Source organism: Vanellus vanellus (genome assembly GCF_965231255.1).
Source record: "Vanellus vanellus genome assembly, chromosome: 6".
NCBI classification, from domain to species: Eukaryota; Metazoa; Chordata; class Aves; order Charadriiformes; family Charadriidae; genus Vanellus; species Vanellus vanellus.
Genome location: NC_138911.1, coordinates 54,076,646 through 54,092,786, shown reverse-complemented (window position 1 = coordinate 54,092,786; position 16,141 = coordinate 54,076,646). Strand labels below are relative to the sequence as shown.

Genomic DNA, 16,141 nt, shown 5'->3' with positions numbered 1-16,141 from the left:
AACTGGGGAGCACAGAACTGGACACAGTAGTCCAGATGCGGCCTCACCAGGGCAGAGTAGAGGGGAAGGATGACCTCCCTCGACCTGCTGGCCACTCTCTTCTTGATGCACCCCAGGATGCCATTCGCCTTCTTGGCCACGAGGGACGGAAGGGAAGGGGAAGGGAAAACCCTGCGCAGCAGCCCTCTGCCAAAAGCAGCAGTGTTCTCCTCTCAACGGTCTCCCCAGCGCAGCAGCCGTTGATGATGATGATGGTGGCGACAAAGATGAGTTTCACCCTGCTTTCTCCTCACGCTGTCATGGCCATGGGGACAACTACACGTGGGCCCAGAAATTCTTGCTGGCAGCTCTGGCTGGGCAGAGACCAAGCGAGAGGCACCACTGATGTGCCCCTGCGTGTTCACTGGGGTCTAGGTGGGGAACCTGCCCGTCCCAGATACTCCCTGGGGAACTGGTGCCACGGAACTGAGACTGCTGTACATGGAGAACACACTGCTCAGTCGGCAGTGGGAACTGTTGCCGCACTTTTCCTCCGCAGCAAAAGCACGCTCTGCAGAGCGGGACCCGATGCAGCTGAAGAGACCGCTGCAAGGAGCCTCCCGTTACCACCTGAACAGTGACCATCTTCCCTCTTTGAGAGAGTGCATTTCTTCTGGGAGCTTTAATCTGTGCAAAGATTTCAATAAATGCTGTGTTTTAACAAATGCTGCGTCTGTGTCTGTGCATCACTTTTTGGGGGAACGGGGGCATAGAGTTCTGGCTGCTTGGCTGCTACAGTGTCGGGGACCATTTTGCTGAAGAGCTGATGCAGTGGGCCCTGGCTTCAGTGATTCTGTAACTAAGGCTCTCCCACCTGTCCGTGCTCCTGCATTGGTGCAACGGAAATAATTTGTCACCCTCCGCAGCCGTGCACATTGCCTGTGTACTGGAGGGAGCCTGCAGTGTCTTCCTTGGGAGCCATATGCAAACCAAGCCCTGGGAGCCCCACAGCATTGCCTTTGGGTGACCCCAGAGAGGTGGCTATGACGCTGTCTGAGTGGCAAGCCCTTTGCACAGGCAACAAGTGCCACAACTATGGGCTGCTATCCCTCCTGTGTGAGCACCAGACTCATTCACCATACTGTCTCATGACCTGGAAGCTCAGGTTCCCACCACCTTAACACGGCAGGCTTAACGTGTGCCGCAAGGTTGAAGAAAGCTTTTGAGATGTCTCCAATTCAAGGCACGTACTTGTGCAGTCTGTGCCACGTTTATGAGAAGCAGTGGCCTGTTGGCAGCTGTGTGGCAGAAGAGGTGCAGTCGTACCTGTATTTGGGACACCTCCAGTGGAAATCCACGGATGGTATATATGGGTGAAGATCTTTGACAAGTGTCACGTCAAAAGAACTGTCTGTGTCTGAGTGCTAGAGAAGCCCAGTGGGTGCCCAGCGCCCATCAGCCCAAGGAATGTGGCTTTTCTGGGCTCTCCAAGGGCCCTGCTGTTACAACACTGACTCTTGCCTTTTTTTGCAGCAGGCCGTCAGGGCCAGCTCACGCTGTCTGTCTCTCCTGGCACTGGGGTCTGAGCTGTCAATAACCTCTCCTCCAAGCCCACTGCGAGAGCAAAATGCCAGCTCCTCTCAGCAGCACCCTGCAGGGTGTAGCGAGAGGTGCAGTGAGTCACTGAGTGACATGCTGAAGCCATCGCTGCTCGTGTTACACTGCCAATGTGCCTTCTAGAGAAGTGGCCTCCTTCACAGCTGCCTTGGATCAATGGGCCACATGACCTGGTGGTCTGTGCCAGCACCACGAAGCTTCATGCTGGAACTCAGTCGCGCTGCGTGCAATTCGTCCCACAGGGGGGGTTGGCCACTGAAAGCCTGCCACAGCGTTTGGGGTACTGCTTCGCAAACGTCTCTGAGCAGCGCACACGGCTCCCTCCACTGCCAGGAGAGGTCAGGCTTGTGAGATAGCCCTGGGTGGTCTCTGAGGGGTGTTCTGTGCCCCTGACACCCTTGGGCTGTGTGTGGGATGGACTGGCTAGCAGGTCGGCAGGCCCTGGGGCAGTTGGGCAGTGCCAGCTGTCCCTGCAGCCCCTTCCAACCGCGGGAAGCGTTAGGAAGCTTTTGCAACTGGCCCGTGATGACCCAGGAGAGAGTCAAGGACGCAAAGTATGCAATTACAAGAGTAATTCTTTGTTCATGTGTATGAGGTGTCCCATTCAAATTGGGGCACCCCAAAGGTGGTTTTACACAAGGTTTGTAGACCATTCTCTAGCATTCAGGTACAATATGATTTGACAAATCATTACTTAACACACATACTACAATTTACAAAGCAGCTATAATTCTGTGGTGTCACCATCCACCCGCTGCTTTCTTGATCTAAACGACCCTGGAGTTGGTCTTCCTTAACTATGATGCCAGACAATGGGACGGTTTCACAGAGGTGTTAGAAGGGCTAGGATGCAGACATGGTGGTCTGGGACTGGAGAATTCAAAGCATGTGAGTAGCCGACAGGATCCAGGAAAGTCAAGCAGGCAAAGCTGAGCCAAAGTTTCCCACCCACCAGGAGCTCACACTCATGACACCCCCGAGAGGCTGCCAAGCCTGCTGAACGCTGCAGGTTATCATGCACTCCTACTATGCGATGTAGGGTCCAACGATACTCTGACGAGGCAACTTAGAACCGTCAAAAGAGACTTTATGTTCCTTGGGACAATGTTAAAAGGATGAGGAGCAGAGGCGGTGTTCTCCTCTACCCTCCCAGTCAGAGGAAGGGGTTCAGGAAGGAGGATGCTCTTGCTGAATCCGCAGCAGGAGGCTCGGGCCAAGCTAATGGAGAGCAGTGGCTCTGAGAGCTGGAGATGCAGCTAAGGCTGTCGCAGGAGGAATGAGGGCCCAGCAAGCACCGGGTGTCTCCCCTCCCTCATGACCCTTGGGAAATGTCTCTTTGGAAGCAACGTCCTCTCACAGTGACACAGCAGGAACAGAGATCCTGCCATGGTCAGGCCCCGTCCCACCACCAGGATATACACCACCACCCACCCAGCAGTGTCATGAAGGCACCAAGAGTACACCCACGACCACAACCTCAGAGGCAGCACCAAGGGAACACACTCCACCTCATGGGATGGGATCTCAAGGAGCAAAGCGTCCACAGGTCACGTCACCCCCTTTTATGTCTGGTAAGGGTTTGAGGGGACTTCTGTCTGCGTTGTAAAGGGAGCCCCTGGGAGCCCGGTCCTGCCCAGAAGGTCTACAGTTTGTGGTGTTGAGGTTTGGCTGCCCTGGGCAGCTGTGAGTGGCTGAGCTGGAGTGGGGCCGAAGGGCGGGGGCTGGTTGGCCCGCGTGCCTGTGATGCGCTCTGGCGCCTGTGACATCACGGGGGACACGTCACAATGGGGGGCAGCTAGGAAAGGCGCCAGCAGGCAGCGCTGCCCCAGTACGGCCTGGGACAGTGGTGAGTACGCAGGCGGGGGGAGGCTGGGCTGGACCAGGGCCGGGGCAGAATCGCGGGCCCCCGGGGGGTGGGTTCTCACCCAGCATCGAGGGCCCCGCCGCTCGCAGCAGTGCCTTGGGCTGGGCACAGTGCTGCCGCTGCTGCTGGGGCTGGGCGCAGGCCTTGCTGCCCCCCAGCTGCCTCGGCCCCTCTCCCACCTGCCCCCAGCTCCCTGTGGCTCCCGGCCCCGCTGTCCCCACTGCCAGCTTCCTCCCTCCCTCCCAGCCCCACTGAACCCTTCTCTCTCTTCTCCTGCAGGCCATGGATGCAACCAGATTCTTACTGTTGCTTGTGCAAAGCATCATCCAGCTCCCGCACATGGTGGGCTATGAGCTGGATGAGGACACGCACGAGCGCATGAAGCAGCGTGAGCAGCAGCTGAGCCGGGAGATGACTCGGCTGCTGCAGGAGATGGAGCAGAAGACCCAGGAGATGGCTCAGCTGCTGCAGGAGGTGGAGCAGAAGACCCAGGAGCAGAGCAGCTTTGCCTGGGGGGCCCTGTTCTTCTCTGCCTTGCAGCAGTGGCAGTTCTGGGCCATTGCTGGAGTCGTGGTCGTGCTCTTTGGGCTCTGCTGGTGGCTGAGGAAAAGGAGCCATCAGCCAGACAGCAGCAGTGAAGAGGAGAGCTCCAGCAGCGACAGCGAGCCGCTGCAGGATGAGGGGGAAGAAGACAATAATTATGAACTTAACCCGCTATTGCTTTTTGATAGGTACATGCATTGGCCATTTCAGAACCCAGCCAGCGACTGCATGACTGTGAAGGACCTGGTGGGCAACTTGATTCTTGTCTTCAGATCGCTCTTGTTAAATAGTTTATTCCCAGAGCTGCAATCAGCCGTTGGGGTGGGCAGTGCATTCGAAGGTTGGAGTCCCTGTGAAGAAGATGTCATCTACCATGTGCTTGTGCCCATGAAGCCTCCCCGTTGGCACACCTTCCACCTGGAGCTGTGCGATGCTGGGGAGACGATGGCAAGGAACTTCCGCATCCGCGTGGAGCAGGAGTGCACCTGCATGACGGACCATCAGGTGGGGGATGTGCCGTGCTTCCTCCACCACCCTATGCTGAGGAAGAATGAGAAACACAGTCTCCTAGACATCCTCTGCACAGGCTTCTACCTAGATGCGCAGAAAACTGCCCGCTGGTTCCATCAATTGGTGAGATCAGCCTGGGTGCTTTTGCCTCAGGCGTCCAGTTTCCATCTGAAGATGCTGCCCTGCAGCCGCTCCTGCAAATTCCAGGTGACAAAACCCAATCAGGAAAGAATCATCATTGAGATTTTGTCTGGGGTGCAGCAAGGCGACTCGGACATCTTTGTGACCAGCCAGAGTTCAGAGACTATCTTCACCCCAAGCACCATGTGGCCAGAGAGCTATGCTGTGGCAGAGGTGAAGTTCTTCAGGCATGTGGCCAGGCAGGCCCCACACGACACCTTCCACCTCAAATGCCTGCAGCTCTTTGCCCACATCTTGGTGGGCATAGACATTTCCACCTATACCCTGAAGACTGTTGTGATGCACCTCCTGAACACACTACCCCTGTCAAGCTGGAGAATGAGCGAATTCCTGATGCGCCTGCAGGATATCATGGAGTACCTGTGTGCCTGCCTGGAGGAGAAACGCCTCAACCACTTCTTCTTTGGCAATGAGAACGTGCCTGAGGAGATAATCTTGCCCTCAGCCTTACAAAAGGCTGAGCCTCGCAACCTCTTCCAGCACCTGGTGCAGGATCCGGACGCCCGCGCCAAGGCACTGCATGAGTTCAATGAGCTGAAAGATCGGCTTGTAAGACTGCTGTTGTGTGGACACTAAAAGAGGTCTTCATGCACAGAGCTGTGTTTGTGGGGTTCATAGCTGATGGCAGACGACCACCTTGTACAGGAGGGAAAGAGAGGGGAGAATGTGGGACACAATCACAGAATGGTCAGGGTTGGAAGGGACTTCTGGAGATCATCTAGTCCAACCCCCCTGCCTGAGCAGGGTCACCTACAACAGGTTGCACAGGATGGCATTCAGGCGGGTTTTGAAGGTCTCCAGAGTCAGAGACTCCACAACCTCTGTGGGCAGCCTGTTCCAGTGCTCTGCCACCCTCAAAGAAAAGAAGTTCTTCCTCATGTTAAGATGGATCTTCCTATATTCAAGTTTGTGCCCGTTACCTCTTGCCCTATCACTGGGCACCACTGAAAAAAGACTGTTCCCACCCCCTTGGCACCCACCCTTTAAATATTTATAAGCATTAATAAGATCCCCCCTCAGTCTTCTTTTCTCTAGACTGAAAATACCCAAGTCCCTCAGTCTTTCCTCATAAGAGAGATGTTCTAATGCCCTAATCATCTTCGTAGCCCTTTGCTGGACCCTCTCCAGTATTTCCCTGTCCTCCTTGAACTGGGGAGCACAGAACTGGACACAGTAGTCCAGATGCGGCCTCACCAGGGCAGAGTAGAGGGGAAGGATGACCTCCCTCGACCTGCTGGCCACTCTCTTCTTGATGCACCCCAGGATGCCATTCGCCTTCTTGGCCACGAGGGACGGAAGGGAAGGGGAAGGGAAAACCCTGCGCAGCAGCCCTCTGCCAAAAGCAGCAGTGTTCTCCTCTCAACGGTCTCCCCAGCGCAGCAGCCGTTGATGATGATGATGGTGGCGACAAAGATGAGTTTCACCCTGCTTTCTCCTCACGCTGTCATGGCCATGGGGACAACTACACGTGGGCCCAGAAATTCTTGCTGGCAGCTCTGGCTGGGCAGAGACCAAGCGAGAGGCACCACTGATGTGCCTCTGCGTGTTCACTGGGGTCTAGGTGGGGAACCTGCCCGTCCCAGATACTCCCTGGGGAACTGGTGCCACGGAACTGAGACTGCTGTACATGGAGAACACACTGCTCAGTCGGCAGTGGGAACTGTTGCCGCACCTTTCCTCCGCAGCAAAAGCACGCTCTGCAGAGCAGGACCCGATGCAGCTGAAGAGACCGCTGCAAGGAGCCTCCCGTTACCACCTGAACAGTGACCATCTTCCCTCTTTGAGAGAGTGCATTTCTTCTGGGAGCTTTCATCTGTGCAAAGATTTCAATAAATGCTGTGTTTTAACAAATGCTGCGTCTGTGTCTGTGCATCACTTTTTGGGGGAACGGGGGCATAGAGTTCTGGCTGCTTGGCTGCTACAGTGTCGGGGACCATTTTGCTGAAGAGCTGATGCAGTGGGCCCTGGCTTCAGTGATTCTGTAACTAAGGCTCTCCCACCTGTCCGTGCTCCTGCATTGGTGCAACAGAAATAATTTGTCACCCTCCGCAGCCGTGCACATTGCCTGTGTACTGGAGGGAGCCTGCAGTGTCTTCCTTGGGAGCCATATGCAAACCAAGCCCTGGGAGCCCCACAGCATTGCCTTTGGGTGACCCCAGAGAGGTGGCTATGACGCTGTCTGAGTGGCAAGCCCTTTGCACAGGCAACAAGTGCCACAACTATGGGCTGCTATCCCTCCTGTGTGAGCACCAGACTCATTCACCATACTGTCTCATGACCTGGAAGCTCAGGTTCCCACCACCTTAACACGGCAGGCTTAACGTGTGCCGCAAGGTTGAAGAAAGCTTTTGAGATGTCTCCAATTCAAGGCACGTACTTGTGCAGTCTGTGCCACGTTTATGAGAAGCAGTGGCCTGTTGGCAGCTGTGTGGCAGAAGAGGTGCAGTCGTACCTGTATTTGGGACACCTCCAGTGGAAATCCAATGACAGTATTTGGGTGAAAATTTGCAAGATCTACGAAAATTGTCACATCAAAGAACTGAGTCTAGAGTCTGAGTGCTAAAGAAGCCCAGGCTTCCCGTCCTTTTCAGTTAGAGAGGCAGATCACGGCCAGTTCTTCCATGATGCACAAAGCTACCAGAACCTTTCTTACCTAATGATGGATCCTTGGAAAATGAAGTTAAAATTGAGATGAGATGTTGTCCCTGCAGCTTTCACACCAGTGGTTTTCACTCTGTGGCCCAACCTTTCCCGCCTCAAATGGCCATAATAACACTGTGTTTGCCATGCATCTTTGCTGGTTTAAAGAGGTAAAGCACATTTTAGTTTCGATATATGAAGGCAAGAAGAGAAACATGTTATTTGAGTATGATCTCCCAAGTGATTTTTTTCAATTGAATACATCCATGATATTCTTATTTAGTGCTTTGCACCCGTCCAGCTTCAAAGAGCAACCTCTGAGCTACAGTTAATGACGATTTTCTTATCTCTTGAACCTGTTGCTTCTTTCTTGAGGCTTTGTTTCCCTCTTGTGTCCCTTTGAGCTTTTAAGCCAATGAAAATCCTTACCTAGCAGGTTCATCTCACCAAGTTCTTTTGATCAAGGATAAGGCTGAGAATCTGGGGGATGAAGAATGACAACCACTGATTTAGACCGAGAAGACAATGCAATCTCCTTAACCCTCTGCATCCCAACAGGTTGTTACCACAGAGTCAGGCTTACCAGTGCCCCAGGCCAAAGCATTTTCATCACATCAACTGGTTCCTTCCAAGATGTTCCAGGTTTTCCAGGCTCTTTGACAATTTCCTGTCACTTCCTCAGAGTTGCTTACCCTTCTGCATTTTCTTCTTGGATAGGGGTACCCTGGATTGTATTTTCTCTTTTTTGTATTCTGTAAAAATCCTGAGCCACTGGCAATTCTTGTCACAGCAGCGTTATTTAAAGCTTTCCTTGACCAGTCTGTTTTCTGACTCCCAGAGGTTAACTGGCACAGATAGCCAGATGCTGTAGGATCTCCATCCCAGTTGTGTTCAGGCACAACAAAACACCCACTGTACAGCCCCTGGGTCGCAGCAGTGCCCCAGCCAACAGCTATCTCTTGCCACAGAGCATGCCGCAGGGTCTGTCTGGCAGCACTGACAGCTTGCTACCAATTGTCATCTTTCCCTGAGTCCCTTAGCTGTAATGCTACAGACACATGAATTCTCTCAAGAAGGTAATTAATACAGTCTGGGGCTAGTTCCTGGGAGTCCCATGATACCAAAGAAGGAGGGCTATCAGGAGAAGACTGCATAAGAAGGAAGGTGGTTGTCTGGTTTGCTGTGCAACTGTGAGAATGTTTAAATGCCAAGAATCTGTAGGCATGAGGGCTGCTCATATTGCAAGCTTCCAATTGTAAGAAACGCACTCAGTGAAAGAAGTGCTTTAGACAGTACATAGATTCATCCATGCCTGACACCATTCAGAGTAATAGCAAGGTCACAGTTGCATGTGGGCCTGCAGGCCATGCCAGTGGCCCTGAGTAAGCATGCCACGAGGTGTGCCGAGGTGCAGGGATAGTTAAGGACCACACAAAATCTAGAGAGGATTCCATAGGTTATACTGTCCCTGTCTGTGTGCAGAAGTTTCTCTAGGAGCAGCTGGTTTCAAGAGGTGGGTGATCTGGCTTGGCAACAGGCTGATGCTGCAGCTCTCTCAACAGATAGCAGGATGACACACCCATACACTGCACCACACCACAGGTCTCCAGGACCATGTCCCTCCAAGAAGGAAGGCTGAGGGAGATCCAAAAAGGCCAAGTGCCATGTCCTGCACTTGGTTCACAACAACCCCATGCAGCACTACAGGCTTGGGGAAGAATGGCTGGAAAGTTGCCTGATGAAAAAGGACCTGGGGGTGTTGGTCAACAGCCAGCTGAATATGAACCAGCAGTGTGCCCAGGTAGCCAAGAATGCCAAAAGCATCCTGGCTTGTATCTGAAATAGTGTGGCCAGCAGGACTAGGGAAGTGATTGTATCTCTGTACTCAGCACTGGTGAGGCTGCACCTCAAATAATGTGTTCGGTTTTGGGCTCCTCACTACAGGACAGGCCCTGAGGTGCTGGAGCGTGTCCAGAGAAGAGCAACAAAGCTGGCGAGGGGTCTAGAGAACAAGTCTTATGAGGAGAAGCTGAGGGAACTGGGGTTGTTTAGCCTGGAGAAAAGGAGGCTGAGGGGAGACTATTGCTCTCTACAGCCCCCTAAAAGGAGGTTGTGGTGAGGTGAGGGTCGGTCTCTTCTCCCAAGCAACAAGTGACAGGAAGTGGCCTCAAGTTGTGCCACAGGAGGTTTAGATTGGATATTAGGAAAAAATTCTTCCCCCAAAGGGTTGTCAGACATTGGAACAAGCTGCCCAGGGAAGTGGTAGAGTCACCATGCCTGGAGCTATTTAAAAGATGTGTAGACGTGGTGGTTAGGGACATGGTTTAGTGGTGGAGTTATCAGTATTAGGTTAACAGCTAGACTCCACGATATTAAAGGTCTTTTGCAACCTAAGTGATTCTATGATTCTATGATTTACCTACAGTAATTGAACCTGTACTGATTTCGGAAGGATGGTTCCCAAGTGTCAGAGCTTGTTCCCATCATCTTCAATGAGAATTTGGCTGCCATTGAAGAATTTGTAGGGTGGGAGAGCAAAGTCCTTGAGTTAAGATATTGACTTTGGAGCAGATACTAGACAGATATGAGCTTGGCTGTACCATGGACATTCTTAACACTCAGATTAACTTGCTTGACCTTTGATTTTCCAGCATTTTCATTTACTTTGTGCGCAGTTTCTTTGTTATTTCAGTAGATGGCCTGCTTTAATCATGAGAAAACACTGAAGGAAATCAGCCTTTGCAGAAGCATTTAAAATGCACCACTTATTCTGATCTTCGAGGCTTTGTGTTTTTATTGAGTTTTAAAATGCAAGAAAAGGCACTAAAACTGGTGTAAACAAGCAGTGGCAGATGGATTCACTCTGTCAAGTGCAGGTTGTCCTTTCACACATAAATCTGTTTAACCTCAGAGGAAAACAGGAAAACTATGAATGAAGGCAACTAGCTTTGCAAACACTTAAAAGTTTAAAGATTTTCTTGAGAGTTACTGGAAAAAGGTTCATAGAAACAGGATGTGTCATGTTTCCTTTCACTTCTTTTGAAGCTACAGGGTGTCGAAGGTATGTTTCTTCCTCAGATTTAAAGTATTTCTATACAAATAATGGCACCTGTATCTTCACCCTTTTGTGTCTCTCAGACTCCCAGCCCTGTGAGACAAGAGATATCCCTTTACCTATTCAAATGCAGCATTTCCTTGTCTGCACAGCAGACAAACATAATACAGGTGGATTCTTTCCTCAGTGCATCTGAGGGGAAAATGGATGGAAAAAAAAATGAAACTCATGGAAGATGGTGAGAACTTTGATACTGACTTCAGTTACAGTGGTTTGATTAAGGTGGGTAAGGTGCCAGGAAACCTCATCTTTCTCATGCTGTCTGAAGTGTATGTATACTAAGCTGGGTTTCCCTCTAGCCCCATCTCCAAGATAGCAGGTTTGCTATTTGTGTATGCATCTCCAGAAGCCCTTGACTGCAAGGAAGCATTCAGAATATTGATGATATTTGTTTTCGTCTAGCTCTGGAACAGGGAATACACATCATCATTTCTCAGTCTGTTTCTTCATACCTGCCTGTGAATCTTTAATAACTACTACAGATTGTTCTGACATGAAAGGAGTGTCCATCACACAGCATCTTGTTCATACTTGGGTTGACACTTGTAGAGGGAAAGAGAGAAAGCATGGTATCGGTTCACTACTGCGATCTTCACAAATAAGTTGCTTTGGGGAAGAAAGGAAGGTGGAACCCATATTCTCTCAGGGGAGTGCTCTGCTTGAAGCCATTCCTCATAAAGGTCCTCATAATTTCCATTAGCCATGACTGTGCTCCTCTCCATATTTTGCCTAGATTAAAAGCTGCAAAACACTCTCTTGGTGGAGGCTGGTAGAGGTGTGCCACCTGTTGTAGCTACTGAGTGAGAGTCACTAAGAGAAGGGAGATCTGGGCTAAGCCAAAGCACCATCATTGACTCCTTCCCACCCCAGAGGTCTGGACACTGGGCAAGCCTAACACTACTCACCCTGGTCATGAAAACTGAGCACTTCCTAACTGATGGTAGCTGCTGTAGGTACAAGATCCTCACCCAAGGGTTGATGCTGGCACCTCACACCTGCTTCATAACCAGAGTGATAACCTGTCTAGATAGCTGGGAAGGTAAAGGGGACAGTCTATCTGATGAACCAGCTACCGTTATCCTGTGCACTGGGAGATCACGAATGCATCCTGCCTAGATGCAAGTTAATAAAACACTCCTCGATGCTAGTTAATCAGAACAAATTGTTGGTGAGGGCAGCTCTTCTCTCACATTCCCCAAGACCTTGGGCCAGCTGGACTGACAGACCTATTCAATGCCACTCAAGGAGGAGCTGAAGAAGTGAACGTAAGGCCTCATCACTGTAATTTTCATTTGTGGGAAACCAACAGATCCAGCTATCAAGCAGTAACACTTCTCCACAACTCATATATTGACAGATGGACTTCTGTAGGCCCAGTTCAACCTTCGCTTGGGACTTCCCTGCTGCCATCTAATCTGTAGCTTGCAGTTATAGCAACAACAGGATCTATTAGAATGCAGGAGGCTGTGGGTGGGTTGGGGTGTAGTTTCCTGGCAAGGACTTGCAGCAGAACCTAGGTATCATGGCACGGTGGACACTTGTGCCAGGGTGCAGTGAGGGCCAGCAGCTCCCTCAGGGCTGGGGAGTCGGGAGCTGAGTGTGCTAACTCCAAGGCCTGTCCTACTGCCCCTATTCAGGGAGCAGGGCAGGCCTGGAGACCCTCAGCAGGTTCAATCACACCTGCAGATCATCAAGCAGGATCACGGTAACAAGACAGGAGGAGCTCAAGCCAGGAAGTCAATCTGCAGCTCACAGTCATGGCCAGGCATGGCTAGGTTGTTGACCTACTGGTGGGCCTGGCTTCACAGAGGCCATGGCCCAGGCCAGGCAAAGCTGGGGGAATCTGGAAACTGACAACCTGCAGCGTCACTGGAACAGGGACTGACAGGCCTGGTTAGGGCTGGAGGGGGATCCTGAGCTATGGAGAGGGTGGAAGGAAGCCCTGGGGGACTGGTCAGGGCCCTGGCAATCATGGAGGTGGTGTGTCTGGTAAGGCAATTAATACTTTTTGTTCCTAAGTTAGGAGAGACCCATGACGCAGTTACGGGACCAGGGAAAGAGAAGTGATGCAGATTTCTCACACCTGCATTATTTACCCAGTCCATTGCAGGGAAACCCACGCAGTGAGATCCGGTGGTAATGGAGAGCAGGGAGCATTTCCTGCCCATGACACGACATGCTGGGACAGGGTTTTCTTACGCCAAGTCCCGCTCTTGCTCCTTCCCACTCCCATCATAACCACAGTTCAGCCATTTCCCTTTTCTACGTGTGGCATTAGCGATCTTGCTGCATCCTTATGTGTTCTGTGTCCTTAGGCAGATTATATCCTGAAACTAACTCCAGCTTAATGGAAAGTGTTATCAGTTGCCATGGAAATGCCTTACCATGTGTTTGTGGTTGTACTTCCTGTTGTTCTTACGGCTAAAACCATTACATGACCCTCATTTTACACTTTCTTACAGTTCTCCTATAAATATCTGTTACTCATAACCGTGGTCAGAACATTCAGTCTTCTAACGTGGGTCATTTTGCATTTTATGCTGTGATCTTATGCCAGGCTATCAAACGCTTATGCTAAAGCTTTCTTCAACAAAGATCCTCAGACTTCCTGGTTTGTTATTTAAGATCTGCAAAGCCAAATTCCTGTGGATAACTATCAGCTGTCAAGGAAATGGGCTGATTTCCATGAGCAAAGAAAACTGATCCTTGAAGAAAGCTGATCACTTGCCTTTGCTAGCTGGCTGATACTGAGATAAGAGCTCTAGTATGCAGGAGGTAAGGGCTGTTGTGATAGGCAGCCAAGCATGGAAAACTGCCCAACTGCTCTGTGACTCCTGGCTACAGTGTTGGCAACTGTAAACAGCTCCTCCTTTTGCTCAGTGATATCTCTGCCATCATTAGCAGCTCATCTGGGGATCTGTGCTGGCTCTTTCTTTGTTCATCACATACATTAGGGATTCAAGAAATGAAGTTTTGTACAGGCTCATCTATGCTGTTGTCATCATCAAACAAAAGACTCCCCTCACCATCAGCAGTGCCCCCTCCAACGGTCTTTGGACAATGCTTTTGTTACTGGTAGCTCCACCTGAATGCCTCCAGAGCAATGGAAACACCTGTGCTATGAAGTCTTTCCCACTCATAACAAGGTCATGAGGGCCATTTGATCCTCATTGTCACAAGCAGAATAACAGAGAACCTGGGTTGGGAAAGACCTCTGGATGTTTTTAGGTCAGCCCCTACTCAAAGCACAGCTAACGCCAAAGTTAGGACATGTCACTCAGGGTCTTGTCCAGCTGAAATTTTAATGTTGCCAAAGAAGGATATTCCGCACCTTCTCTGACTGCCTCTTCCAGGGCCTATCTGCTCTCATGGCATACTTCCCTCGGTACAGTGTGTGACCGTTGCCTTACATTCTCTCACTGCACCTCTGAAAAAAGACAGGCTCTGTGTAGTGGAAGGCAATAATTAGAATCATAGAATCATTTTGGTTGGAAAAGACCTTCAAGTCCAACTGTTAACCTAACACTGCCAAGTTACTACTAAACCATGTCCCTAACCACCACGTCTACACATCTTTTAAATAGCTCCAGGCATGGTGACTCTACCACTTCCCTGGGCAGCTTGTTCCAATGTCTGACAACCCTTTGGGGGAAGAATTTTTTCCTAATATCCAATCTAAACCTCCTGTGGCACAACTTGAGGCCACTTCCTGTCACTTGTTGCTTGGGAGAAGAGACCGACCCTCACCTCACCACAACCTCCTTTTAGGGGGCTGTAGAGAGCAATAGTCTCCCCTCAGCCTCCTTTTCTCCAGGCTAAACAACCCCAGTTCCCTCAGCTTCTCCTCATAAGACTTGTTCTCTAGACCCCTCGCCAGCTTTGTTGCTCTTCTCTGGACACGCTCCAGCACCTCAGGGCCTGTCCTGTAGTGAGGAGCCCAAAACCGAACACATTATTTGAGGTGCAGCCTCACCAGTGCTGAGTACAGAGATACAATCACTTCCCTAGTCCTGCTGGCCACACTATTTCAGATACAAGCCAGGATGCTTTTGGCATTCTTGGCTACCTGGGCACACTGCTGGTTCATATTCAGCTGGCTGTTGACCAACACCCCCAGGTCCTTTTTCATCAGGCAACTTTCCAGCCATTCTTCCCCAAGCCTGTAGTGCTGCATGGGGTTGTTGTGAACCAAGTGCAGGACTCGGCACTTGGCCTTGTTGAATTTCATACCATTGGCCTGGGCCCATCAATCCAGCTTGTCCAGATCCTTCTGTAGAGCCTTTCTACCCTCAAGCAGATCAACACTCCCACCCATCTTGGTGTTGTCTGCAAACTTCCTAGCATGCACTTGATCCCTTCGTCCAGACCATTGACAAAAATATTAAACAGAAATGGCCCCAATACTGAGCCCTGGGGAACACCACTTGTGACCACCTGCCAACTGGATTTAACGCTATTCACCCCCACTCTTTGGGCCCAGCCATCCAGCCAGTTTTTTACCCAGTGAAGAGTGCACCTGTCCAAGCCATGAGCAGCCAGTTTCTCCAGGGGAAAGCTGCGGGAAATGGTGCCAAAGGCAGACAACATCCACAGTTTTTCCCTCATCCACTAAGCAGATCACCTTGTCACAGAATGGGTTCAGGTTAGTCAAACAGGTTAGTAACATACAGTGATAAGGCCAAGTATTTCTTCATTAAAAGCTAAGTCCATCTTACATGATATTTGCTGAAATAGAGGAAGCCATGGGCTTCTCGTTGTTCTTAAACCAGGGACCCCAGGCTGCCTGAAGGGCGCTGATATGAGGAGGCTTGAGGCCAGTAAACAGCACAGAGAGGGACTATTAGAGTTCATTAGAGATCTCATAGGATAGTGGGGAGATGAAGGCACAGCTGTGTGCTCAACACATAGGAGATATATCAATACCTCGTAGAAGCCATGACTTAACTAAGAAGTCCTGACAAATACGATGACGAAGGAGAGCATAGTCATAGTCCAAGCCAGGACCCATGCGTATGTGCTTTTGAGTGGGTCTGTTGATATATTCATCCTTGGGGAGAATGAGTCATCAAACTCTTGGAAAGGCACAGAGATTTTCAGCCACTGAGTGGAGTTCTCTCCTAAAGGAGCCAAGCATTTAATGGGAAACGCTCCAGGGAATGATTAGGGAACCAATCCAGGCAGACTCAGAATCAGAAGCATGAGCGACTGTCTGCAGGCATTCTTCTATACCCATCATCTGGTCATGTCAGAAAAAAATAGACCCTAGGAATTAATTAAGACATGAAGACCCTTGGGGTCATCCGCTATTTCTGCCACAGAGAGACAAACAGGCAGGGAATGTGTTGTGGATTAACCTTAGTGAGCAGATACGCATCACACAGTCACTCACCTCTCCCCTCACCCCCAGTGGGATGGGGAAAGAGGAAAGGAAGAATGAAAACAAGAATAAAAACTTGTGGGTGAAGATAAAACAGACAAACAAACAAACAAACAAGGAAATTGTTTGGTAAGTGGAGGATAAGTGGAAGGAGAGGGAAGAAAACAAAACAAGTGATGCAAAAGCAATGACTCACCACTTCCCATGGGTAGACCAATGCCCAGCCAGTTCCCAAGAAAAAGATGGCTAATCCCCCTAAAGCCCCCTCTTTCCCTTTTTATTGCTGAGCATGATG

The 16,141-nt window shown here is 50.6% G+C and overlaps 1 protein-coding gene across 1 annotated transcript; it reads left to right on the top strand.

Moving 5' to 3' along the window:
• Positions 1 to 2,121: 2,121 nt before the first annotated feature.
• Positions 2,122 to 5,290, top strand: LOC309673868 (inositol 1,4,5-trisphosphate receptor-interacting protein-like 1; the record flags this gene model as incomplete). Its single annotated transcript, XM_082485750.1, has 2 exons — positions 2,122 to 2,166; positions 3,740 to 5,290. The coding sequence occupies 2 exons, from the start codon at positions 2,122 to 2,124 to the stop codon at positions 5,288 to 5,290; spliced, it is 1,596 nt and encodes a 531-aa protein (XP_082341876.1).
• Positions 5,291 to 16,141: the final 10,851 nt, after the last annotated feature.